The sequence below is a fragment of the Manacus candei genome, unplaced genomic scaffold (assembly GCF_025592945.1).
Source record: "Manacus candei isolate 608988 ecotype Guabito, Panama unplaced genomic scaffold, ASM2559294v1 h1tg000021l, whole genome shotgun sequence".
NCBI lineage: Eukaryota > Metazoa > Chordata > Aves > Passeriformes > Pipridae > Manacus > Manacus candei.
This window is the reverse complement of record NW_026138069.1, coordinates 4,245,127-4,272,209: the sequence shown is the minus strand read 5'-3', so window position 1 is coordinate 4,272,209 and position 27,083 is coordinate 4,245,127. Positions and strand designations below refer to the sequence as shown.

The 27,083-nt window shown below is 38.0% G+C and overlaps 1 protein-coding gene across 7 annotated transcripts in view; it reads right to left on the bottom strand.

Moving 5' to 3' along the window:
• Positions 1-3,432: 3,432 nt before the first annotated feature.
• Positions 3,433-27,083, bottom strand: part of ETV1 (ETS variant transcription factor 1) — a 65,526-nt gene continuing 41,875 nt past the window's right edge. For 6 of the 7 annotated variants that reach the window (XM_051785985.1, XM_051785982.1, XM_051785983.1 and 3 more), the window contains 5 exons: positions 18,249-18,315; positions 15,828-15,898; positions 12,511-12,680; positions 8,391-8,492; positions 3,433-5,863 (listed from right to left, as the gene is read on the bottom strand). In XM_051785985.1, the coding sequence (XP_051641945.1) occupies positions 5,642-5,863; positions 8,391-8,492; positions 12,511-12,680; positions 15,828-15,898; positions 18,249-18,315 (632 nt within the window). In that variant the 3' untranslated portion in view covers positions 3,433-5,641. The remainder of the gene's footprint in view (positions 5,864-8,390; positions 8,493-12,510; positions 12,681-15,827; positions 15,899-18,248; positions 18,316-27,083) is intronic. The other variant, XM_051785986.1, reaches the window with a different exon arrangement.

Below are 27,083 nucleotides of genomic sequence, written 5' to 3'. Positions count from 1 at the left end.
ATGTCTTTCAAATAATTATCTCTGTGATTTACTGTATCAGTCATATAACCTCCTTCTTCCTGTACTAATCAGCTCTGGATTAGCTAGTTGGTAGAGCCAGATTGCCCCTGACAGACTTTATCCCATTTCTGTGCTGCCTCACTCAGCCATGCCGGGATCTTGCTCTCTCTGGCTTTCTACATGTACACAGAGCTCATCGACAGATCTTCCAAGGCAGACTCACCCTAGCTGGCCAGGCAGCAGCCTTAACTGCATATTTCAGCAAACATCTCAAGCTCTGAGGAGCTGATGCCTCTGCAAAAACATCTTCTGCCTTTATTTAGGTCGTGTAACAATATGGTACTGACCATGCAAGGTTTTGACTGAAAGCCACCATAGAGAGCCCTTTGCAGTGCATCTAAAACACTCAACACTCTACACCTCACCTTCTGTGAAGTGCCACTGTACTAACAATCAGACTGTCCACTAAAATATCATAGGTGAGCGAAGAATAGGCTTAAACTATATTGAGATAGATCAGCTGGGTCCTATCACTGAAAGGGGGGGAGGAAAACTGTGAAATCTCCTCAACTCTTTCCTTTTTAGGGCAACAGCGAGGAACTACTACAGCCTCTACTGTGAATTACACAGCAGAAATGCTATTTTGGACACCAAGTATCTATCTGGTTACCTGGAGTATGAAAAGAAATACACATAGACATTCCTTCTGAAGCAAAGCAAATTGTAGTTACTCAGAAACTACTAAAAAACCCCGAACAAACAAACAATTACCTCTCTACCATGCAACTAGAAAGCACAGACATGGGCATAAGTGCCCATAGAGCTTTGCAAGAGCCATGACAGAATTATGGCTTACCAGATCCAAATGTTTGATTGTGACTCTTCCTCAGTGGTCCCTTCCTGTAACCTCTATTAACAGCAGGAAGCTCACTTAAAAAACTCCAAAACTTCAGGGTATATTGAGTACTTTTGAGGTCAGTCCAATGAAACTATGTAATAAGGATAATACAGAAGTATTAAAGACATGATATATTTCTAGGGTAAATAATGCTATAGTTTTGGAGAACTTGATGTATGGATAACCTCTTTAAGTTTATTTACCCTTTCTTTTCGTGATGTTTTTTGTGTCATGTCCACACAAAAATAGTTCTTGGGGAAAATACCAACAATACACTTCATAGACATTTACAGACTATTACATAAGAAGATGGCACAGATATTTCTTTCCCATAGAAATTAAATTGGTGTTCAATGGGGAAACCAATATTTCAACCTCCTGAAGCAAAAGATGAAATTAACTTTACCTACCTATACAATCATGAAAGCTGGGTGGCAAGGGACAGCACTTTGCTGATGTGTTTCTGAATCTTAGGCATCAGACAGACAGATCTGGGTAATCTTGTAGTTTTTTAATGCTACTGCCCCTAGATTTCCATCCTGCTGTTCTGCCAGAGATTACTGCTCTTGTAGCAGAATTAACAAAAGACAATGCACTGTAGTTCCCTGTTCTGTAAGAGTACAAGGAGAGCAGGGCTCAGTTCTGTACTGTAGATGCTCCAGTTCTCAGCCTGGTATCTTAGCAAAATGCAGCGGACTTTGAACCAGAGGTCCTCAGACACAGGTGCCTGTTCCCAGCTGCTACCTCCCTTCCATGCAGAGTAGCCTCTGATTTAAAACCAAACCAAAACAACCACAGCAGCAATAACAAACAACAAACCCAACCAACCAAAAAAAAAAAAAAACCAAAAAAGCAAAAACAACCAAAAAAACCCCAAACCCCCACGCAACAGAAAACCCCTAAAATAACAACCGAAGAAGACTGAGAAATTAATTTCCTATGCTCTTACTGCTAGATCCAAGTGAGGTATTTCAGAGTGACAATTCTTAGAGTATAAGATACTATATTAATTAATACTCCCAAAACATCTTTGAAGGAGACTATTTAGGAAAGTCCTCAGTACTATTAATGTGAGCACTGAATAGGGCTGTTTATGGGTGCTATTACCTACAATACATGAACTGAAGCTAATGCTCTTCAGAGGAGAAAGTGCAGCCATTAACAATTCAAAGATTTCCTCATAATACATTTTGTACACATTGATCTATTTCCTGCTATTAAAAACCAACCAAACAAAAAAACCACAAAGAAAGCAAAAATATTTACTAGATGATACTGTCCTGTGAAGATGGATTTGAAGCCCAAACCAGTCAGCTGTCAAGGGCAATAAAACTCTAGGCACTGATCCCTCGGGAATAGTCCCAGGTAGCAGAAAACCCTGAAGACAAAAAGATTCTGAGCAAAGAGCTCTTTGCAGGGAACTTCTGGAGAAAAGAATCGTTTATGTTCTTGTATCCCAGTTTCTCCTAGTTTCTCCCTTACAGCAGCCCACTGTAAGTAAAGTAAGCAGATCTGGGCTGACATGGATACGAAATTTGCACTTTCAGTGAATGTAATATAAAGGTTTATACTGTAGCTGGTGTGTGAGAAAGTTAGATGGTGTAACCTTGGAGAGAAAAGGCTTAGTTTTTTGTCATGGAAGTCATATCCCTGAAGCAAAATTTGTACATTGTCCTAAATCTGTAATCTTAACTCTCTCAAATGGATTCTGAGGGGATCTGCCAAGCCCTTATCTAATTTCATCTCTGTTCAGCTACCGATGCAAATGAACTGTCATGGCAGATGAAACCTGAGCCCCTTTGGCTGTATCACAGCACGTGGGTCTTGCAGTGATGCCTCTCGACTTTGCTTCACAGTAGCATTACTCCAGGCTGCCCAGTTGCTCTGGCCAGCAAGAATATACACAAGCAGATACAGCTCCTACTAAAGAGGTAAAACCTTCATTTTCCTTCCACTTGTGGCACAGCTTGAAAAAGAGTGCTTTTTTGTATGTGTTTTTTTGAGTTACACTTTGCAGGAAGCTATTCTAGGCACTGGGAACAGACCCTCCTCTCCCCTTCCAAAAGAATAACCTTACTGCAGGGGCCTCTCCAGTCCAAATGTTTAGGAATCCAATACACAACAATCTTGCAGAAATCAGCTGCCAGATTTATTATTCTACCTGAAAACCCCAAACAAACAAAACAAACAAAAAAAACCCCAAACCCAACCCCAAACAAACAAAAAAGTGGAATAAAAATAGACTTTAAATAAACCTCTTAGGTACATTTTAAAAGGGTTAATCAGTTCAGTGAAAGACTTTTTTATCTTCTGCTCAGAAATTATGCAATGTTGGTCTGACTGCTTCTTTTGTTCAGTGAGTCACTACCATATACAGATAAATATATATATTTCTTCTTAAATATTACACATTTGATGCATTTTTTAAATCTTTTTTTTTCCTTTTTTTGTCCAACCCCTTTCCCAAATACCCCCATCCTGCCACAGGCAAGAGGCGCTCCATGCTGACATTAAAGAAGCAAAACCAATCCAAGGACTTTTCATCAAAGCATGTTTCATTTGAACCTTATTTCAATGGAAACCACAATTTTTTTAAACAATATTATCCAACCTTTTCCCCTTGATTTTTGCTAGTTCTGCAATTTTAGACTTCTTTTTCTGGGTTGATCACCAAGTATTTAAGTGCCATTGAGACTTACGGATGACAGAATTAGGTGACATATTAAGGCATATATACATTCTCATAAACTATGTTGTCTTACAGATCTGAGTAAATTAAATACCCGCCCAAATGTTTTTTTATGCACCTGTGGTTTCTAGTGACCACTGCTTCTTTACTTTTGATTAACTGCATATTAAAATATTCATAACTTAGGTAGTGTCTTAACTGACAAAGGATAGAAGATTAACCCACCACCTAGGATTGTCTTTGAAATCCATCCATTATGATGAAAATTATTCTTGTTTTTTTATGGTTATGTATTCATTTTTCTCTCACTTCTTGACAATATAGGAAAATGAGGTACTTCATGTAACACCTATTTAAATTTCACTGGGCAAAAAAAAGAAATCCAGATCTTACCCCCTCTCCCTTCCTTCAAACTACAAATTATTGTATTTCAAAAAAGGTGCTCATAAATATTTAAAACTTTTGGGATTCTGTCAGGGCCTTTTTTTTGTTTGTTTTACATACAGAATAGCAGGTGTGGCTTGTGTTCAAGATTACCCCTCTCAAAAAAATAAAACAATTTGAAAAAAATAACAAAACAACAAAAAACCCCTCAAAATTTAAATTGTCTTCCGAGCATATCTGATCACATTTACATTTAGTGTCCAAACAAGCTGATTGGTAACACCAGTGCCAGCACTACAACGTCATACAGCAACTTCATGGTATTCTTTGACAGTTCGTCTCCGTTCCACCAAAAATTACAAAAGGTTCTGCAGAGCTTTCCTTAGCAAGCTGAAGCTTACTAGTCATTTGTGGATGCGCATAAAAGCTGCTTATAGCACAGCTATGGCGTAAGCTATTTTCTAAGCAATAAATGGTTCAAGTCATCTATTTTGTCCTGAAATGCTACCTGTAGTTACAGCATTGCTTATAAATGGTCATAGTAAATTCAGCATCAAAGAGAATATTACAGAAAAAGACAGCAGCAGAAGCATTAGCATTATCTAGTATTTATATATGTTATCAACATAACACAGCAGTAAAAGGTTTAAATGCATATTAATGGGTACCGTGTCTAAAAATTTACTAAAGTACCTATTTAGTGTATTGGATATTTTTCTCAAGGAGTGCCTGCTGTGTCTAAACAGCATAATTAGATATGTGACTTAGTACAGTTAATTCCTATTGATTAAATAACTTATTTATGTACCAAAGGAAATGGAAGGATACAAAATGTTTTCTCCCTCCTGATCACGAACCTGTATTTAATGCTGACATGATCATCAGAAAGCCTACCACATGTAATTACTACCCTGAAATGGATCTTGAAAAATCTGAGCCATAGAATGGGCCATATATGTATAGCAATGTGGCACCAGATACAGCATGCAGCTTGCAGTCTGAAGTAAGGGATTTTGCTGCTTGGTGACTGTACTTATAGCCCCTCTGTCACTAACTAGGATTTTATTTTGAGGCCATACCCCCTCCCCCCCCCAAAAAAAAAGAGAAAAACATAGGAAAAACTTTCCAGATATCTGGTTATTCTCAGAGGCAAGGTACAAGATCTGCCACTGGAAGCTTCGAAATTAAATGCTGTAGTATATGCTTTGCTTCTCTTTTATTACTGCAGAAAGACAATTAAGAATGGCAAGAAACAAATGCCCTAGGCATGCTTTGCTGATATCATCATAAAGTGGTTATTTTGCACAATGAGAATTAACTGTACTATGGATACCCAGAGAAAATGTACAATATCTTATGCTGATATGAAACAAAACAGACATGATATAGCTTTTTTGTACTTAAAACCTGTATGTTCCCTTCCCAAACTTAAGTAAAAAGCAAACCCACCCTTTTCCTCCTTTTACACAGAATAACGTTTAGGTTCCAACCCACCCCTTTCAAATAAAGTGCGCTGTCCATGGCAGACCATAGGAGTAATGCAACAGGAAAAGCCCCTTTTAGTGTACTATTTAAAAAACAAACTGAAGTCGATTCAGCTTTCCTCTGGGTCTTGTGAAAGAGGAGAAGCTTAAGGGAGGGGGAAAACATCCCCTTCACTGTCACTGCTGTTAATAGACATAGCCTTCGTTGTAGGGGTGGGTGTTGCAGCAGCCACCATCCTGCATGTAGACCATGCTCTCATCAAAGTGGGACAGAGGCACAGTGTCCTCCTCATTGATGTGGCGTTCCATGTCAGTCTTCAGTAAGGGGCGCTGGTTGTCCGGAAAAGCCATGGAGAAAAGCGCTTCAGGGTCACAAACAAACTTGTAGACGTATCTTTCTCCAGCCACCTTAAGACAACAGAAGGGGGGAAAAAAGGTGCAGTGTAAGGCCTCGTGTTTTGCAACTCCAAGTTCAACAGCCTTGTGAAAAACTCACCTTTGTTACACAATTAATAATGTGACAGCAGAACTCATTAGGCAATGACCTGGCAAAGACAAGAGGGACCCGCCAAAGCAGACTGTGCGGAATGATCTTGATTTTGCCACATGCAACATCCTGTTGGAAGATGGACTAGGTATTCTACACTAAACATTTGTTTGCAATCATTTCCTATACTTAACCACAAATGGAACTGTTCTTATTGGAAAATGTAAACAAATTGTCACTACAGTGGTAAAATAAAATTACACACACTGTGTGCGAAGTGGAAAAAAGAATCACATTGCATGACAGAGATCTGGATTTCACTTTACACAGATTGATTCATATTTACGTACAAAAGCACTCTAGTTATGGTGGATGCTGATTGCACAGGCACAGCGTAAGCAAATACGTAGGCTAATATGTACTTAGCAATTGCTCATGCAAAGCTGGGACATTTAGATTTGCTTATGGAGGGGCAATTTGTCCAAAGATCGTAAAGTTTTCCCTTAATCAAATGTCTGTGTTTCAATTTCCTAAAAGCTAAAGAATAATAAAAACAACACCGATTTGTTGTCTTATTAAAAAACCCAAACAACAAACAGAAGTCCATACAGTGTCTTCTAAAGCACCTCATTTTAAAAATTGTGCTTAAAAATATGAACCATGTTGTATGCTCACAATTATTAAAATTATTTAAAAATAAAGATCATATTGCCTTCTTGCAACCTCAGCTACCATGGCACTGAAGTGAGTGAATGAAGATGGAAAAAGTGTCACAAACTTAACAACTCTATTCTTATGGGTGTAAAATAGTTTGAAACACCTCCTTAAATTTTCATCTTATTTATTCTACAAATAGAATTTGATGGAGGCTATATCTGCAGTAGAATTTTTTACATCAACTTTGACAAACTATAGGCTGCATTCAGAAATTAGGCTTTTGCATAACCTGCTATCATTGCTTAATTTAAAACACAGGAGGGAAAGCATGTATACAAACTTTGCACTAAAGAAACCTGCTATGAATCTGCAATCCCCATTAGTTTTTAACATACATGAACTGGTGAGATAGATCGATCCTAGGACAAGCCTCAAACACTGCCATGTCAGAAAAATAAGCACACAAGCTAGCTTTCAATTTGTGTGTTAAATATGTTCTTCTAGCTAATAAAGTAGTAGCTTAAGCGGTAGCAAGCTACCTATCAGAAGTATTTGTAAACTTTCCATATTAAATGGATGTGCGGGTTGGGGTAGCATTATCAGCCTTCTGGTATTTCGAACCCCACTTTTTCAGCTTGCTTCCCTCTCCTACTTTTTCTTGCCTCTCTGCTGCCTTTGAACTGCACTGGCAGCACACTTGCCTATGCAGCTGAGCTGTAACCTGCAACAAGAACTCCTCTGTCTGAAGCACCAGCCAGCAAGCTCAAGCATTTCTGCTTCTCTTCGACCGGACCCGGTTTCCAGTCCACTTTACAAAGATTCAATGTATAGTTACATGACACACAAAAATGAACAGGGTGCTGTGCTACTGAAAAACCATAAGACAATACTAGCCCAGATTGTTGTCCAAGTTGACTCCTGGATAGTGAAAAAGGAGTGCACTACAACAATCCCACAATCTAAGCAAGAGAACTTGTTAGACTTCACAAAACCTACTGGAAAAGCTGCCCAGAGTAACTTGAGCTGACAGCATTGTTTCCGTTCACGGAATTGGCAAATGGCAGGTTTAAACATGTTAATCATCACAGGTCACAAAACTAATGTGAAAAGAGATGGAATAAGTACTACAGCACAAGGTGTTCATTATGATCTTTGATCACACCTGCCAATTTTGTAAATAAAGCAGACAGGTCTCTCCTATTGATTTCTAAGTCAATCTACATAGTACTACATAGCAAGATTTAAAAATATACATGTAAAACAGCAAGCCACAGTAGAAGAATGGATTGAATACTGTCAGCAAGACCAGACTGTAATATAAAAATTATTGTTAAATATTTTTCCTAATTTGGTCTATTAAAATATTAAATTTCAATTAAAACCAGTATTATTACAACACTACTGGTAAAAATATTAAAGTATTTTGTATGTTAATAGGTGTAAGTTTTCTCCCCTATCTTACTGAAGTACCCAAGCACTGGGTAGCTAATTTAGATCCACAAATAATTAATCGTACTGTACTCTACTATTTGCCTTTCCCAGCTGCCAGGAAGCTCTTTTGGATATTTTTGAATGTTACCTCTTTCCCTAAAATCATGACACGCATTATGAGAACTAAAACCACAGACACTTTTTACATAGGAAAAAAAAAAATCTTAATGCATATGCTGGACCTGGTAGGTAAAAAAAGCTTAGTGTTTGCCTAAATAGATGAAAAAACTACATAATGCAACAAGTTATGGATTAACATGCAAGACTCCGGTGAAACTTAATACAAAATTAGCTACTCACCTTTTGCATGATTCCCTTTTCATAATAATAGCGAAGCGATCGGCTGAGTTTATCATAGTTCATAGCTGGCCTATTTTTCTGAATCCCCCAGCGACGTGCCACCTGCCACAAAAATGGATTAGCATTGATTTATTAAATGCATTTAACAAGCAGATCTTATCATCAGATACTTTATTTGGGGATGCAGGAGGGAGAACCCTGCAGGTGCAACAAATAAGAGAAAAGGTTGCCATGACCTGAATTTCCCATGTAGTACTATGATTTTCAATTGGAGACACATCACCATTAAACCTGAAATCGGCTTACTTATTTGCAAATGTGGTGGAGGGTTTTTATTTTGCTTTTTAATAAAGAAAACCAATGAAAAAATAAAGCCAAAGACGGACAAAAAATATTTAGCAAGTTTCACCAGAAAATTTTCACAAAAGATGAAAACTTATCTTTAGTTTGATACTATGGATAACTGTACTATTCCTGTTTTTTCCTTGCTGTCAGAAAACTAAGTTATATTAAACACACATTCATGCACATGAACACTTAGTTCAAGAACTAATACAGATTGTACTTGGAATGACAGCAATGTTGAGATTATTAGGAGATACAAGTCAAAAGCCAACTCCCAGTCTTAAACATTACTTCAGCAAAAAAAATGAATTATCTGAGGAGGCAGAGTAATCATTTGGAAGAACTATATGGTGGTATGAAGAATGGAACAGAAATTTCATAGTTGCAGTTGTATAATTTCCCTTAAAAATAACAATAAAAAGTGAATTGCAAGTAACTTAGGCAACCGTTCCATAGAGAATTATATGCCTTTTGCTCTGACTTATGATTCCTACTTGCCTTTACGCTTCCTGTTTTATCTACAGATAGTTCTGGACAAAGACATCCTTTGTTTAAAGAGCTTAACTTCTTATTCCCCACCTGAAATGATAATCAGCTGTTGATGACATTTCAATTACTGTCTGTAAAAATGACTATCACGTCACCTGAGGGAAAAACCAGTCAGAGCTGATGAACTCTCTACAGTACATTTTATAAAAATGTTCGAGAAGTGCATATGCATACAGCTCAGGAAAAAGGACAGAGCAGCCAAGCAGTTTCTCTGCAGACTGCTCTACAAAACTTTCCCTTAGGTGTCCGAACTTTTTGATGCAAGCCATAGGCAACAGGCACCACTGAGTATTGAAGGGGACTCATCATCATGACTAGGCTTTGCGAACGAAGATTTGGGGAGGGCTCTACCCACATTTGTTACAAGCACACTGGTGGCTAAAAAGGCCAGTAAGAGATAGACACATTCAGTTGCAAAAGGCACAGCAGAAAGACTCCTTAGGTGGGATACTCTGCAAGACACAATTCTTTCTGCGTTGTCTTTTCTCCTCAAGAGTGATCCTGCATGCTTTCTCAAAAGCATCAGCAGTGTTAAAAACACTGTGTCTTCAGACTTCCCAACTGGAGGAACTTGCCGCTGGCTGCTGCAAAAGAGGAGCCCCGAAGAGAAGAGAAGATACAAGGACTCCCTGAAACAACATTTCAGTCTGAAGGGGACTAAACAACAGCAAATTCCATGATTTCAATCTCCATATAATCTCTAAAATTTCTTTCAAAAGTACTATTTCCTTTCAGTGGTGCAGCTTTTCAGGCTTATGTAAATTATCATGGCTCTGCTAATTTCAGCTATGTTTTAGCTGTATTGAAACACACCTCCAATCATGTCAATTTATTCCAGCTGCAGATCTGACCTAGATGCGTAACCTTGATTCACCTATTCATCTTCGCAACACATGCCTGCATCATTCTTTGTCTATTTCTTCCAAGTTTTTTTCTGCATTAATCAGAGTCCTGAATGTCCCCAACATGACAAGCTTGCAAAATAAATAAATACACAGTAAAGATAACTACAACAAAGTAATGGTTAAGAATATGCTCCTTTTTTTTGTGTGGTATTTTGACACTCCTAAACAGGTAAGCGGGTCCAGAAGGAGTCTTGGTAAGCAACTCTTCCTGTCTCAGAACCGCACAGCATTTACATAGTCTTGCTCTGTGGAAGGGATTCAGACTTCTACCCTTCTACCCCACTTTCCTGCTGAAGGTTGCTGTCCCTGTGACAAGGCAGCATAAGTGGACCTACACCCAATTCTCAGCCTCCAGAGTTCACACACACTTACTTTCTGAATGAACTATGGCACTCCAGGAGCTGATACATATTCATTTTTGTTGTCACCCTTTCTACAAGTGAACAAACCTCCAGCAAAGAATGAGATGGAAAGGTCATGTCATTTACATCCTAACCTGCCACAGCAGAACCAACAAGCTCTTTATTTCCCTTCAATTTACACTTGGCAACCAAGAGAACCGTGCAACTTCCTATAGGCTATTCTTATTTTAATTGAGAGATTCATGACATTCAAATGAAAACAATTTAGGCTCCTTTGTAATCCCTAAAACTACTCAGGAGTCGGGCAAATTTTAAGTATCCTGCCTCCTCCAGATCTCAGATGCAGTGCTGCTCAAAAACAAAGCAACTTCTCCATAGCCAGACAAGCAGATGACCTGTTTAACTTAAATTAGAATATCCAGTTCTTCAGGGAATTACACAACAAGGAAACCTTAGGACTTTGTTTTGCTACTTTCCTTTCCTTAGCTAATAAAATCTATAAAGTTTTTGCACCATCTGCTGGAAACCATTTTTCAATAAAACTCCTAAATCTTGAAAAAATTTGGACATAGACAAAACTAAGAGGGTAAAAAATACAGAGACTGAGAATGGGGGGAAAATTGGATATGTTATTCACCAAAACCAAAGCCTTTCCAAAGATTTCACTCTGTTCTGGGACAGGTCACACACATGTAGCCTGCTAAGGCTGCAGACTTGCAAGTTTCAATATCAAATCAACTCGGGTTGTTCTAAGGTCAAATCCTCAGATGCACAACGCCAGGATCTGCCCTATCACTAGTGAGGGGAATGCTCAGACAAACAGGGGTCGTTGCAGCAACCTGCTCTTCAGCCAGACCATGTCAGGAAGGAAAGGGACATCAATCCTATCAGGGGACATGAATCCCCAACTACTCCATCATCCCCATAGAGCTGTTAGCAGACAATGTAACTAAAATGCAAGAAAGCTTTCAGATTGCTTATACCAGCAGATGGGTGGCAAACAGCAGAAATAGCTGGTGGAATGCAGAACCAGCCATACACCCCCAAACATTCCTACTCAGCTCTCACTCAGAGAGCATTCTGTCAGAAAATTTGCTGTGGTCTCCTCTACTACCAAACCCTATTCAAGGGGCAAAAAAGTAAAGCAGAGTGATATTGCTTTTTGACAACCCTAATTAAATCCTCCACATCAATTTTACAGTAAAATTCACATACACCTGAACTTCCAAGTGTTCATGACTGTTGAGAATACAAGATAGGTTATGTAATGTTACCTAGTCCAAAACTTTTTATGTAATAAAACATTCAATTTATTCCTTTTTATCCCACAAGTGAACTAAGTCATGCTTCAGCAAATGTCCATGAACACAAGTAATTTTATCTATCCCATGAGTCCTTCATGGTTCAGGAATGCCATGCATGTCCATGACTGTTTGCAAGCCTACAATCTAAGCATGCACTAAACAATCTAATGATACACATAAGCAGGAAGATTCTGACGAAAACCCTAAATAGAGAGAAATTTATGCAATTTTGATGGGATATTACTGCCTAAAAATCTTAACCTTCTCCTTTGCCATCTGTCAGACTTGGGGCACTTCACTCTACAACCTAAAAGCTCCAAGTTCTCACATCTTCACATTGAAGAATATTTGGTGTTGAAAGACTTTTAAGGGAAAAGCTTTCAAAGGATATTGGAACACAGCTCTATCCATAAAGTGGCTCTGAAAAATCTGGGCCCCACAATTAATGTGAAGTATTTGGTAACTCTAGTACTTGCAATACTTTTATTATTTTGTGGGACTAGGAGTCAAGTCTGTGCTTAACCACACCTGTCACCCTTGTAAAGTGTTACTGAAGCAAAATACTGAAGAAAAATAAGGCCCAAGCCCAAAGGAGCACAATTCAATTTGCAGGATGGGGCAGTGGATGCGAGGGCATGCTGTATGCCTAACCCACCTCCTCTGGCTCAATCAGCTTGAATTCCATGCCTCGACCAGTCCATGCTATGAAGTGAGAGTTTGATGGGTCATCAAGAAGAGCTACCAAGAACTGCCACAGCTGAAGCGAGCCTCGCCGTTGGTATGTGGGTCCTTCTCGGTACATGCCCGGCTCCTGCTTGACATCACCTGCACAGAACAACAATATCAGGTAAGCACTGCGCAAAAAGCATCACCACAGTCACTCACTTTGTCAGATAAACTGGCAAAGCTGTCATTAGGGTTAATAAAACAGAGGGAAGAAACAGCCAGCAACATTCCCCTGTTTGCTGGTGACTTACAATGACATGAATATACTCAAAAGCACATAAATTCATTCATGATTTATGGAAGTCTCACTAAGCCTCTTCCCATGTACTTTTGATACATGCAAATCTCGCTTGCAAATCACTTTGTAATATCCTCTGCCTGAAAGAGCATAGACTACTTTTGAAGCAACTCTAATATGTGAAGAACTGTGTTTGTGTACTATACTTTGCACAGACCCCAGTTTTGATAATGTAAGGTAGGCTTCATAAAGCTGCAAAACCCTACTGAGTGAAACTTCTTTTGTATGCAAATGCTTCTAAAGGAAAATGTGACCAAGTATTTGACTTGGACTTATACAGCATGTGCTTTATGTACAGGCATGTAAATCCTGCAGATGTGTGAGTTCCTCTGTGGCATACTGAACTTGCATATAAGCACATATGACTTTTCCTCATATCTACATATTAAATTAGTATTCCCCTAAAAAGCAGTAAGTTAATTTTTCTAAAATTTTAAGTCTAGAGGAACCTTTTAAAAAAGCAATAATAACATTCTACTAGCTGTTCCACAAACTGCCAATGAAAAAAAACATCCCTACTGTCTTTGTTGTTTTTAAATCATATTCATACTAAACCACTCATGCAAACAACAACAGCTGAAAGGTTGGATATTGAAGCAGACTATTTTTTGCTCCACACAATGACTGCAACCCTTGATATACTGGTAAAACTCCTCATTTCAACTACAAGAACGGTGATACCCTCCAATAAACAGCGTGACCCATTTAATATGGAAAGCCCGGAATTTACATTCAACCACAACATTAGGATGCTCTGATGGCCATTACAGAATGGCTCCATGGAATGAAAGATAGAATAATAATATTAAAAATGGAGCACTTCCTTTTGTGATAAGGAAAGAAAACTGAGTCAATAGCTGTGGAAAACAAATAAATCAACACAAGGCTTTTTGGTTTATGTGAGGTTCAGGTTCCAGTCCTGAAAGGCCTTCTTTTTCAAGGACAGGTTTTTTTCTTTTAATGATAGCTGAGCAATGCACAAATAGCAAGTGCAGTATTACAGAGGATCAGATTCTTTGCCTGTGCCGATCTTTGATTTCAAACAAAGCAGCTGAGAATCTACTTCTGAAACATCAAGACTAGTCCTGAGCTCATCCAACTTTTGCTGTACTGGCCAGAATATGATGACACATCTGCTATTTTTTTCCTCAAAAGTCATCACACTATAAGTATAAACACACGTATTTGCATCATGACATCAATCTTCTAGAGAGTACAAGGTGTTCTCTCACTGAATAGTCATAGAAGCTAGCAGCAGACTGCTTGCTTTGCAAGCACACAAATATTTCCCAACATTTATTTCTTTTACTTTACTTATATTTCTTTTTCATTTTCATTCCCCTCTCTGTACAAAACCCAAACAAATCAAAAGGATTTTTCAAGGAAGATATGGATAAATGTTACTCCTGATGAGTTTTAACTTCTTGTAGTACAGGGTCTGATCCCCATTTTCATAAATGTAAATATGAATTTGCCACTGGTACTCAAAACACATCAGACCCACAATCATTTCTGGGGGCAAAAAAAGCCTCTGACTCGATGTGATTTAAAAAAAAAGAAAAAAAAAACCCAAACAAACAAACAAACAAAAAACCCCCCACAAAAAATAAAAACACACAAAACCCCCAAAACCCCAACCCCCCCCCAAACAAAACAAAACAAAACAAAACCAATCTCATATTACAAAGCCAGGGTATAAAGCAGACTTCCAATAAATCATCGTTTCAGTGAATGTGTTGATGCAGTGACAATGCAATACTGGCTTAAGCAATTTTCTGTTAGGTTTGATATTGTTTAAAATTATCTATTTCTTACTAACCCCAAAATACATGTGATACTGTTTGAAGAATGTGTAATTATTTGGGTTACTTTCATTTCAGAGTCTCCAAGTCTTCAGCATACACAACAAATGCTGCTAGACATGCAATAATTTTGTAATCCATAAGTGATTCTCAGGGGAAAACAAACAAAATAAAGCAGGAGAAAAATGCCAATTCTCCGGCTCTACTTTTAGCTATGGTCAGAGAGTTGTTCACAAGTTTATCAGGAAGTATCTGATGTTTCCTGCTAAAATAAATAAAGCACCATTAAAAGAAATAAATACACTAACACAAAAGCTATACTAACAACACTACAGTAACGTACATACACTAACAAAAAGCCACTCTAGCAAATTTAAATAGCTTGTCTCCAAATTACTTCCCAAAGCTGCAGACTAACAGTGTTAACTGGCAAGAAATACAGTGTCCATCTACTTTGCTTATAATGAAATAAATCTGAAATCAACTGAGTTACTTCAGGAAACTGATTTTACGTCAGAGTAACTGAAGATAATTTGGACCAATACATTTTAATTGATGTCAGAATTACTCTTAAAAAAAAAAAATCTGTTGTAATCGGTAGTGTTGTGAAAAGAGCATTGATTTGTTATCAATCCCACTGAAAAATAAACCACTAGTGCATTTAACCTAGTGGAAATACATTGACATAAACCCAAAAATGCCCTATACACTCACTCCCCACTATTCATCCCTTCAGTGATAGCTAGACAAGAGGCTTAATCCTCAATTAAACCAAACTTGCTGCTTTCTCTGCTGTTTTGTAAATTATAAGAACAGCTTTCATTAAATCTCAACAAGTGCTATGTGATCATCAGTGAAATGGAAATCCTCCTATTACTTTTTTAACAGTACAGGAACTGAGCTCCTCTGCCACAACTCTGGATACAGCATCTTTTGCTGGTAAAAGTCGAATGACATCCTATTGAAGAGGAGACTTTGGTTTCAAGAGACAAAGGTCAGCTTTGGTTGGGCACACCGCAAACGGTGTGTTAAGGAATCCTAAATTGGAATGTTACTGGGCTTTTTTGATCAGCAACAGAGAAAAGTCCCTCATCTCTTTCGTTTTCATCTCCCTACACAAGAAAAAGAGAGATGTGTCATACATACCGTCAAACTTCTCTGGAACAACGCAAGTGTCATCATAAAACTGCCTAGGTCCCTTTTCATACATACAGCCTGTAAGTTAAAAAGAGAGAGGTGTTTATATAAAAGATGCATGAAGAAAGAAGAGATCATGCCAGGAATCAGATTAATATCCCACATCCTTTACACACTGTCCAATCACAATATTTTGGCCTCAGAACAGGGGTGTTTAATTAATGTTGTTTTCCCAAAAGACTGTTAATCTCTACCTGCAAAAATGAATAAGCACCCATTTTTTTCTATGATTTGTTCTAAAATGTTTGTCTCATTTTTTGTTTGAACTAGCATGGCTTTGACTTTTAGCCATTAGTTCCTGTGGGTCTTCTCCCTGCAAGAGTAAAGAAGTATTACTTGGCATTTCCTCCTCGCACTCACAGAAGTCACCACCACACACTGCCCTTGATATTTCTTCCAATTAGGATAATTTTGTAATTTTTTTTTTCATTAGAAGATGCTCTCTGTAACCCAGCAGTCTTTCTAGCACATTCTTTTGTAAGCTACTATTCCCTATTATGTTAATGTTTCCCTTTATCAGAACTGTGCTGCATACTGGTACTGGTGCTCTCTCACCAGTGCTACTTAGTGAGACAAAACATCTCCTCCTCTCCTGCCACTCTCTGACCCTTCTTTCGACTGTGTAAGTACTACAGAAGGTTTTTTCGTCATAATGTTGCAGTGTTTAGTTGGGTTGGTCTCCCACTGTGAACCTGAGGAGGGGGAGGCCCATCTCAAAATCATTTTTTCTAATATACTGCTTCCTGGTTCCAGAGGCCTAAAATTGCATATTAAAAAACCATTTTGTTTAATGTGCCCAGATTACCAAACAATTCAAAATGCTTTGTGTGACTGCCCTGTCCTGCCTGTTATTTACCACTCTATCTTTGTGCCATAAAGTTATCTATTAACTTTGTTCCGTATCTTTACTGAAAATGTTGAATAGCAACACTCCTGATATCAACTCTTATAGAACTATAACAGAAACAATCCATTCAGAGATGATTGCTCAGTGACAGCCACTTCTAGATCTGTCAGTTGGCCAGGTCTTAATGTATTTAATGTGTACTTTATTGATAGTGCTTTGTGCTAACTTCTTAATCAGAATGTAATGCAGAGGTAAACTGAATGCCATAGAAAGTCTAACTATATGATACAAGTATCTTTATCAATCAAACTTTTAATCTCAGCAAAGAATAGAATCAGATTTGACATGACCTTTATTCCATAAAATCATGTTGACTGATTTTCAAATACAGAAAACAAATATTTAGCAAACATCACTGATTTTCTATGTCATTCATTACAATTTTGCCACCGTCAACCTCCTATGAGTGCATAACATGGCTAAGATTGGTTTTCCCCTATCTGTGCAATGATTAAAGCCCAAAACCTGTTGGCATTAGCCCTGCAGTGTGTGGATTTTTCCCTGTCTTTCAACTCCCTTATCAAGCTTCTATACTTCATATAATTTCAAATACCAAGACTGTTAGAAATTTCCATCTCCTGTTTCACCTTTCTCATTTGACAATACCTTCTATTTCTTTTTTTTTCTGCCTTTATTCCACCCCAGAAGCAGTTGGGCTTTTAGCCAGATGTGTTATCTTTCCAGTTATGTCTTTTCACTAGTGAATGAAGTCTTACTAGAAGGCTGTGAGTTACACATCTATCTGGATTCTCATCAATCTCAAAACAAAATTCCTCAAGTTTGTGAAATTTGACTCTTGGAAGAAAAACAAATAAACCCTAAACAAACAAGCAAAAAATAATATATTGACAAGACAGATACACAAAAACAGAGGAGTGGAGGGTATAACTTCTCTTTCAGTGGTCTTACTTCTGTTGGCCTTCTTATTTTTAATACATATAAAGTGCTTGTACACAGAATTATTAATTTTGACAATTACCTAAGCTCTGCACTACTGAAATCACTGGGAGGTTTGGTACTAATCTCAATTTTGAGCCTAAAATGCAACAAAATATTGCAAAAATAATAACAAAAGAAAAAGCAAAAAACTTCCACTGAATTTAAAGTATAAAATGGATTACTTAAGACAGTTAAACTGAGCCTGTCACACCAATAGCCTGGAAAATATCACTTGAGCAGAATGGCTGAAACGGAAGGTTTTAAGCATCTCTTCCTTTCAACTGCTAAAGGCCTTTAAAAGCAGTGTAAGTTTATAATATAATTGCTTCTATCCTGATCAACCCATGGCACTAAAAGAAGCTACTAAAAAATCAGTGCATCAGAAACTCAAGACTGGAAAGGGAACGAAAGATGATGTGAGTCTTCCCAGAAGCAGAATTAAACCAGTGAACCCCAAATCCCCAGGCTTTTTAATTTTTTACATTTCTCTCATACAAAAGTGATACATAATAGAAAACTTAACTTCTGTTCTGTTTGGGTGAGCCAGGAAGCCTTCTTGCCTCATGTAAATGGAGTGGCAGCTAGGCACTTCTGAAAGGAGAACACGACAATGCAAGTCAAAAGACTGTCTGGAATTAAAAGTGTGCAGGTTATCAATAAGACAGGCTGCAGGCAGAATGGCAACAAAAAAGGATGCAAGTTACAGCGAGAAGGAACTTGTCAACAAACAGTCAGCATTTCAGAAGAGTACACACAAGGTATGGTGAAAGAGAAAATCACGATATGAGGATCCTAGACCCTATCTAACATAGGTTCTTGAGCTCAAACCCTTTTGTAATAAACTTTGCTAAAAAGCTGACTCCCATGGCAATTTCATTTTAGACCATTTGCAGACCAAAAAATCCACACCACAGACCACAAATATTTTAAACCCTGTGCTTGTATATCTATCTTTGTAACTAATTCAACTCAACATTTTTAATCAACTATACTGAAAAGCCTGCCAATCACACTGGAGACTTATAAACTCTGCATTAACTCAAGGTATGTCAAAGTGAATTTAGATTACGATATTGCTTTTTAGACTCCGGTGAAGGATTTAAAGGGTTAATGAAATTTTCTGTGATTGCTAAGCATTTTATCTACGAATTTAGATGTATCTGTGTCACTTTCCACTTGCACATCCTCAAACAAAAATGACACCTTGCCCCAAAAAATTACTGCACATATTCTAAGTAAAACCGGTATTTATTTGCTATTCTCCACCTCTACTCAAATCTGCAAGAAGAATGAGAAAAACCAAACAGAACTAATGAAAATGGTGTTCTGTAAACATCTCATTTTCTTCCCCGTGTCTTGCACTGTCCCCAGGTAGCCACATCCTGTGCACAGGGACTTGCAAACTGTCTGCCCTTCTAGACCAGGTTTAACCCACTTCTTGGATATCAAAAGTTTTGCTTAACAAAGTCTATTTGATCTTGTGATAAACTCCTACCCTAAGCTATGCAATCTGTTACCAGTAACTTGTAACTGTTAAAGAGATGCAAACAGAGGTCGAAAGAGCAGACATTATTTTTCCAACACTGCCTACAGACCCTTTCAGACTGTGATTCCAAATTTCACTGTTCACTGACTAGGGATGAGTATCAAAGATTTGGCAGGATAAGAAAATGAAGTTTTACACTGACTTCACAAAACAAGTGAAACACAGGGCAGTAATAAAAAGTTTCCTCTAAAAGCCCACGGTCTCTCTTGCACATCTGTGCCAAACTCCTCATTACCTCCTCTCTCAATGAAACACTCAGTGCCTGCATCCTCAGGCTTTGACAATCTCCAGTGTCTCAGGCAGCTATTCTGAGCAACCACAGGAATCAGTGACTCAGTGATCACCCGAGTCAAGTATAGCTCTACAGACTAGAAGTCAAGGCTACAAGCAGTGGTTCACCTGCAAGGAATCATTCATGTTTCCAAGAAGACTGCATTTTAAGGAGAATGGAAAAATCTACGTAAAAAAGAGGAAGTTGTAGAACTGAAACAGATGCTATTTTCTATTTTAGGTAAAAATTCTCTAGTATTGGCAGCAAAGCTCTTTTTGACTCATGAACTCCACTCCAGCAGAGCGATACAGCAGAGTATACAGAATAAAGAATTATGCACGCATTCAAGAAGTTGTCTTTTTAGCCAATTCAGGGTTTCATCCCCCAAGCTCCTAAGTCAAGTATAATTAACATCTGGAGTCTCTTTAAGGCAAGCATTGTTTGTACCAACATTACTTAATCTTCTGGTTAGCTTGTGCTTAAACAGCCCACAGAAGACCGAAAAATACAGCAAGGAAGAGTTTATTTCTCGTAAAGTAACTAGAGTCTTGTTATCCTAAAGTGCTATCAGTTAATTTATGACTATCAGAGTGGGTCAGACTCTAATCAAATTGTAGAAACATTTCCAAAGTGATTATTCAATCAAATGACTAACATGGTTAATTAGGAGCCATAAACATTGCTCTGAAGTTCATCAAAGTAATGACTTGCCCAGAAAAATTACTGCTAATTAAATTGCCTGCTGCTTTCATTTCTACCTTATCTAATAAAAAGTCCAACCAATGAAATTTAGTATTGCAGTTTTAAATTGTACTAAATGCTTGACTAAGACCCAGAAGTATTTTTACAGGCTAAGTGGAGCTACTTCAAAAGAAAACATTTTAGTGCAGAAATTACAGAGCAATTATATGTTTTCTTCTCCTTAAACCATTGTTTCAAGACAACAAATAAGACAGAAGCAGACATAAAATACTCCCAGGGCAAGATCCAAGTGTTTGAGGTGACTGATTTATGATCTGTTATCAATTTTTAGTGTTTGAAGAAAAATGTGTCTGGATTTAAGACAAACAACGAGCTCATTTTAGACTGTTAATAAAGTAATTCCCATTGTAAGGTTGGATCCCTTTTAAAAAAGCCCCAAAACTAACTAAAAATATGGAAACATAAAAACATTACTTATCCGTTACTATTAATTTTGAGTACTTAGAGGTCAGTCTTCATTGCTCCTCTTATTAACAGAAATGTAGCAGTCATCTTAAAACAATGAATATACCATGAAACCATTTTTTTCCTAATACGTGCTGTTTTAACATTACATGTAATCTAGACACTGCAGAAATGCCTTCTCATCTAGGACTCTCACAGAGGAAAATATTGAAAATAAGCTCTGCTGTGCCTTCATCAAAGTACATCCAAGCAGAAAAAGCCCAAACAGACTTCGTCAGGACAAGAAAAATCTGCTATTGAATTTAGCAGTCACAGGTTCTAAGTTTCATTATCAAGTAAGACACTTGAGTGGTCCCTTAGTAAGGTAGTATTTCGTATTAATTATCATGTCAGAATGACAACAGAATAGGAAAAAAAAAGAGAGAAGAGAAGAAGAGGAAGGGCTAGGTTTTCCCAGTTCTGTATAACTCAAAGCAGGTAAGGAATCCTTAAATTGTCTTTTCTGACTGTTTTCAGGAGATAAGGACCAGACTTCAGACCCACAATCTCACCTAGCACAGAAAAAAACCAGAATTTCAGCCTGTGTCCTAATCAGGCTAGACATAGGGAACACAGAGCTTTTGCAGGCAAAGGGATGAAGTGACTGCCTGTCTTCTAGAAGGTGAAGTGACTGTCTTCTTCTGAATGGAGCAGAGCAAAGCAGGAACTGAAACGTGAACCACGATTTATTCTTGTTCCTGTTTCTGACCCTACACAGCCTTCCTAACTGAAGGACAGGTTGTTATGTAACACTCTAACTCTGAATTACTTTTTAGTTCACTTTATCAACATTACTTGAAGATCTGGAGGCACAGACATGTGCACACGACAAAGCACAGTGTGATACAGAGGTGTTGCATCATGTACATGCATGTGCAGAGGAAGAGATGTGGAGACGGAGGCTTACAAGGCGTGTGCCATCTGAAACAGGGTGAGTAAGAAGTTAACTACCTGCCTGGTGTCACTCTGCATGTGGCACCTCAGGTGAACACTACAGTGTACTGAGAGCAGCTGCCTTATTCAGGGAGCTTGTGAACAAGTCACTCAAGTTCATCAAACATGCCTACTTCCCTGCATGCTTAAAGTGATAACACTAAAACTGGAACCTTCTTACTGTTTTCCTGCCTACTTTTTCTATTTACACTTTATTACCAAGTAAATAATATTAAAAGTGGTTCCCAAAAGAAACTTCTCAAAGGAGCTGTTTTCCAAAACTCTCAAGTGACTCCAATGGCAGTCCCAAAATTTAACTTACACCCTGTCTTCCTTAATTCTTCTTTTGGTCTGAAAAGTAATTATGTGAGTTTTGGCTCCTATTTCATCAATTCACAGTTTGTATATCTATACAGATAGACTTACATGTGTCCCTTGTGTTCCCACAGACATGCAGCACATACAGATTCTTTACCTTTGTGCTGTTGGGTACAGAAGGGCACACACAAGCCTCTCAGGCAGCTGGGACTAACCTGGCTCCCAGGTGTCACTCACACGCATCAACCTGACCCTGTGCTACACACTCTGAGAACACACCAGTCATCCCTTTGGTGCCTTACAGAGCTTCACAAAGTGCTTACTTGCACTTCTCGGCTGTTTGATGCAGTGGGACAGATTTTTACCAAGTGCAGAGAAAAAAGTAGCCTTTTAAAAATAAAATGTTCAAGCTAGAACGCATCATACTTTTGGCATCAAACTTAAAACATCACAATCACACTGCAAGTAACTTTTCTGTTCATGGATTTTTAAGAGCACTGACAAACTGTTTACAAAGGAGCGCTTCATCCACCACTGAAACACTTTTAGCTGCCTGGTGGAAAGCAGCTGTTTCCCACTGAGAAGCTCTGACCAGCTCAAGGATGAAGAGTAATACTGAAATCACCAGAAAACAGGACCTTTTTAGGCAAGAAAGGCAATTCTTCAAACTACAGTGCAACAAGTGGTTAAGGCAGCACCAGGTATCACTAAGATAAATGCATGATCTATGTTTTGCAGGGAGAAGTACCAAATGATTGTTTTGGATCATGAAGCCTAGAATTTTTTACACCTGCAGAATACATTTAGATTAAAACTCATAAGTCTCTCCAAAATGAGGCGGTCAGATAGAAATACTTGAACTAATTACAATGTCCTTATACAGGAATTGCTTAAGTGTCTTACACTACTCAAATGCTGGTGGATCAAGTTTTAGTTCAACCACCTTTAAAAGCACTATCCCCTCAGAAGCTATGTAATGACAACGAGCCCTACGAATTGGTAAAGCCCTGGTAATACAAAAGGCACTATTATTTTTTCAGTAGCAGGTTCAGCATGAGAAATGTAGATGCACTGAAGTTACAGGGGTGAAAACAGACAACATCTACTCTAAAAATCAATCTAAAAATTAAGGAATCTTTTCCAAATCATGATGCAATTTAAAAACATTCAAGATGGAAGGTTTTATTCATCATTTTCTCTGTCACCAGCCTTTGCACCAGCAATCAGGGGAAAAAAAAAATCTACAAGTATCTGCACTCTTAGATATACACAAACACTTCCTTCGAGAAAATAGCTAACTAAAATTTGTTAAGTTTAATTTCTTATACCTCACTTGACAAAAACCTACCAGAGAATTAGATTTGGCCCCACCAGCTCATGTCTAAGTGGAATTATTACAAACATAGAGAAAAAAAATCTTAAGCAAACAGCTTCCTTTCCACAACTTTGGTTTTTAGATCTATGACAACATCTAATGCATTTTGTGAGACCAGATGTCAACAGCCTGTCTAGGCGATGTGTAACTTTTTATACAGCAGAACAGGAAAACAAAGGCTCATACATTCAGTTCTGAATTGAAATTCCACATGGAGCTGATCTTTTGAGCATACTTTAAAATCATGTATTTGCTTTTATTAACCCCAGTAACTGTAAAATATATCTTAAACATCACCCTCTTTTGAATTCAACAAAAGACAGCAGTATTTTCTTTCTCCCTTGCTCCTTTTGTTGGTAATCTTACTGCAAAAATGTCTGTGTTGCTTTTTCTCCCCCACCCCATCCCCTGCCTGTAAAATTGAAGTTGGACAAACACTGCACGGCTGAAGTGACATATTTGAATGGAATTCAGACCAACCAGTTCCTGTTTATGTTTCTGATTTGAGAATGTAGCCTTCTCATTCACTATACATTAGAAACACACCAAGGCCATAAATGGTGTCAGGTTGCAGGCAGGCAGGGCCAAGCAGCATTAATCATTACTTTAAGGCAACTGGCAAAGGCAGCAGCTGAGGGAACACTACACCCTTCAGCTTCACATAAATGGACATTCCAGGGTTTGGCGTGTGTGGGTTGGCTTTTTTTTTTTTTTCCTTTCAGCATCCATTTTATGAATGAAACTTCAGGCTGCACAGAGTCCATTCATATAAAAGCTATGCTCACAGTGCTCAGTCTCTCGGGATCAATCGGTCTTGGGCAAGGCTGATGTGATTGGTTTAAGGCAGGCTTCAGCCTTCCATTACTGATTTAAAATGCAGCCTGTGTCCATTTGACCTGCGTTAATGCACAAAGAGTAAATCCAGACTGCGCTCTCAATCCTCAAATCAAATCATTAGCCAGTGCCACTTACTGTAACTGTAGATTTACAGGATATTTATCCATTTCTTTGAAAAACAGGGACTGCAGGACAATTTTTCAGATCATACTGTCTGCTTTGAAAGCAAAAATACATGTACGGTCTCCTGCCTATACACTCCCATTAAGTTGGTATTCAGGTTTTCCTTTGTCCATGAAGATAACATTACAAAATGAATTCTATTCTAACTACAGATTTATTTCGGACAGAATTAGTGAATAGAGAAAATCAGCTAGATTGGAAGCAAGTAAAGAGTTAAAATTCTGCCTTTCACAGCAAAGTTCTGAAGTCCAGGTTTTCCAAGTTCCCCCCTCAGAAGCTCTTATTGTCTACGATCACACCATCCAACAGCAGATTTGTTTACGTATTTTTAGAACAAGTACAAAGTGCAGTGCAGCTTAACTACCGAACAAAATCCATACTCATTCACTGAAGTAGCACAGCAAAGACAAGCTCCTGAAACACAAGGATGAAATATTTTAAACCACAGGGAAAACTGCAAATCTACAAATGAGGACGGGAGACTTCTTAAACTGAAGGGCAAAATCCCTTCTCCCCTCTTGCCTTTATGCCATCCAGATTTTCATTCAGAACAATTTCTCTGCGTAAAAGAATTTTTTTAAGGTCATAAGGAGATGCAGTTTTGTGATGTGTATACTAAAGCACCATATCCAGGAAAAGGATGGAGTAAGTTCTGTTTCACAGAGCATTTTATAAAACTGTGTTCAAATACTGCAAATTTTTGCAGCCTGACACAACAACAATAACAAAAAGAAAAGGAAAGAAAACCCAGAGAAAATTAGAGGAAAAGATTATGCAGCTGGAGGATTTATAAACAAGATCCAAGATGTCAACAAGCCACACTGACAGAGCATCCATGCAAACCATCTACAGAGATTTAGAGGTGGTACGTTAATATCAAGAAATTGTTTACGAAGAGGTGTAGCTACGAGCAAGGCAGTGGAACTGATCAAAGAGAAAATTTAGGCTTATGATCAAGAAATATTTCTTCACTGTGAAGTGTATTTGTCTGTGAAATAAACTCCCAGGGGGAAAATTATAGTAATAATACTTAGCACTCACACAGCTCTTTATGTTTTCAGAGCACTGTACAAAAATTAACCAGTATAATCAAAGACAGTAGTAGAAGCACCATGAGTTGTGTCACTTTAAATGCTGCATTGGTCAAAGCACTAGACAATATCCTGGAAAAAGCAAACCTGCACTGACTCTGACTGACGGCTAAGATTTCCTTTTCTCTTCATATTAACATCTCCAAATGTCTAAACTTTGCCTTCAAAAGTACAATAGAATATCCAACTGTTGTTTAAAAAAGAAATGGAAAAAAGAAAGGCAATGTGCAAAAATATATACTCTAAAGAAATAATTCTTTTTTCCCATTGAAATTTCAATTCAACGCTTTCCTTTATGCTATTCTGCAAACTTCCAAATTTAGGAATATTTCAGCTGATGCCTAGAAAAGAATGTGCTATAGGGACCTTTTCCCACATAAATATGCATTGATTTGCTTTCAAGAAACACCACATCATGTATTTGAAAGGACTTGTGCATTTTATTCTGTTCCCGATCATTAGAATGCTAACAACATTCCATATAGGAGCAAACTTAGGAAGTTAATGTGTCACAATTAAAAACTTCCTGCACAAACCTGATACAACTCCTTTGCTGCAAATGAATTATGATAAAGCCTTTTGCTTTGGCACTGTTGCCTTCAGTGCACAGGTCAAAACTGTTTGGGGAAGGGAGAGCCATGCTGTAAACAGCTTTGCAGGTGGAGGCCCTGCTTAATTTGTTACAGGGGCTGGAAGTTGTGTACTTAACGAAGCAGAAGTTCTCAAGAAAGGAAAAGATAATACAGCTGAAGGGTCAATTTTAGGCCCCAACAAAGCCCATTCAACCCCCAACGAGGTTTTCCAAAGTAGCCACATTATTTCTGCCAGATTTTTGGTATTATGCACTTCTTATTTTTATTGTGCCTACACTGAGATCCTAATCTGATGTTCCCATACTTCTTCACCTAGAAATACAAAGAAAGTCCCTAGCAGCTATGCTTTGAACACATGTAGTACATAATGTTCTTTAAAAATTATCCAGGTCTAACTGGGTACCCAAAATAAACAGGTATATATATCTGATGTGTGTCTCTGCCTACGCTTGTCTCTCAACAGAGGGGCAGTTTCCCATCCATTCTCACATGCCAACACAAGGTATTTATTGCTTGTGAGGCTTAAAGAATACAGGGATGAGCTTTTCAGAAAGCTAGACATGGAGGCTAATAATTTTGTCTGTAGAGTTTGTTCTTTAAGTGATGTGACTAGTATGTTGGATGAAAATTTTGTGACAGGGAGAGAATCCAAATTTTCTAAGGTCCATTCAAGCTTATTAATCATGAGGCTACTGTGAAATGAAACTGTGAGAACAGATCTGCTAATGCTTCTAACCTGCTTGGGAAATACTGAATCTATCTAGATTTCAACACAGAAACTCACAGCTATCTGTAAGAAGCATATGCAAGCCATAATTCCTCCTCTACTTATCTCTAGCACCACTGTATGACAAATTTCAGTTTCCAAAGACACACTCACAAAAATTTCCCAAGCAAAATAACTATTTTAAGTTGGCAAAACAAAATATGAGACGTAAATTTAATAATTTTTCATTTTAAAACTTTAGTATTAATTCATACACACAGAGCTAAAGTCATATCTTAG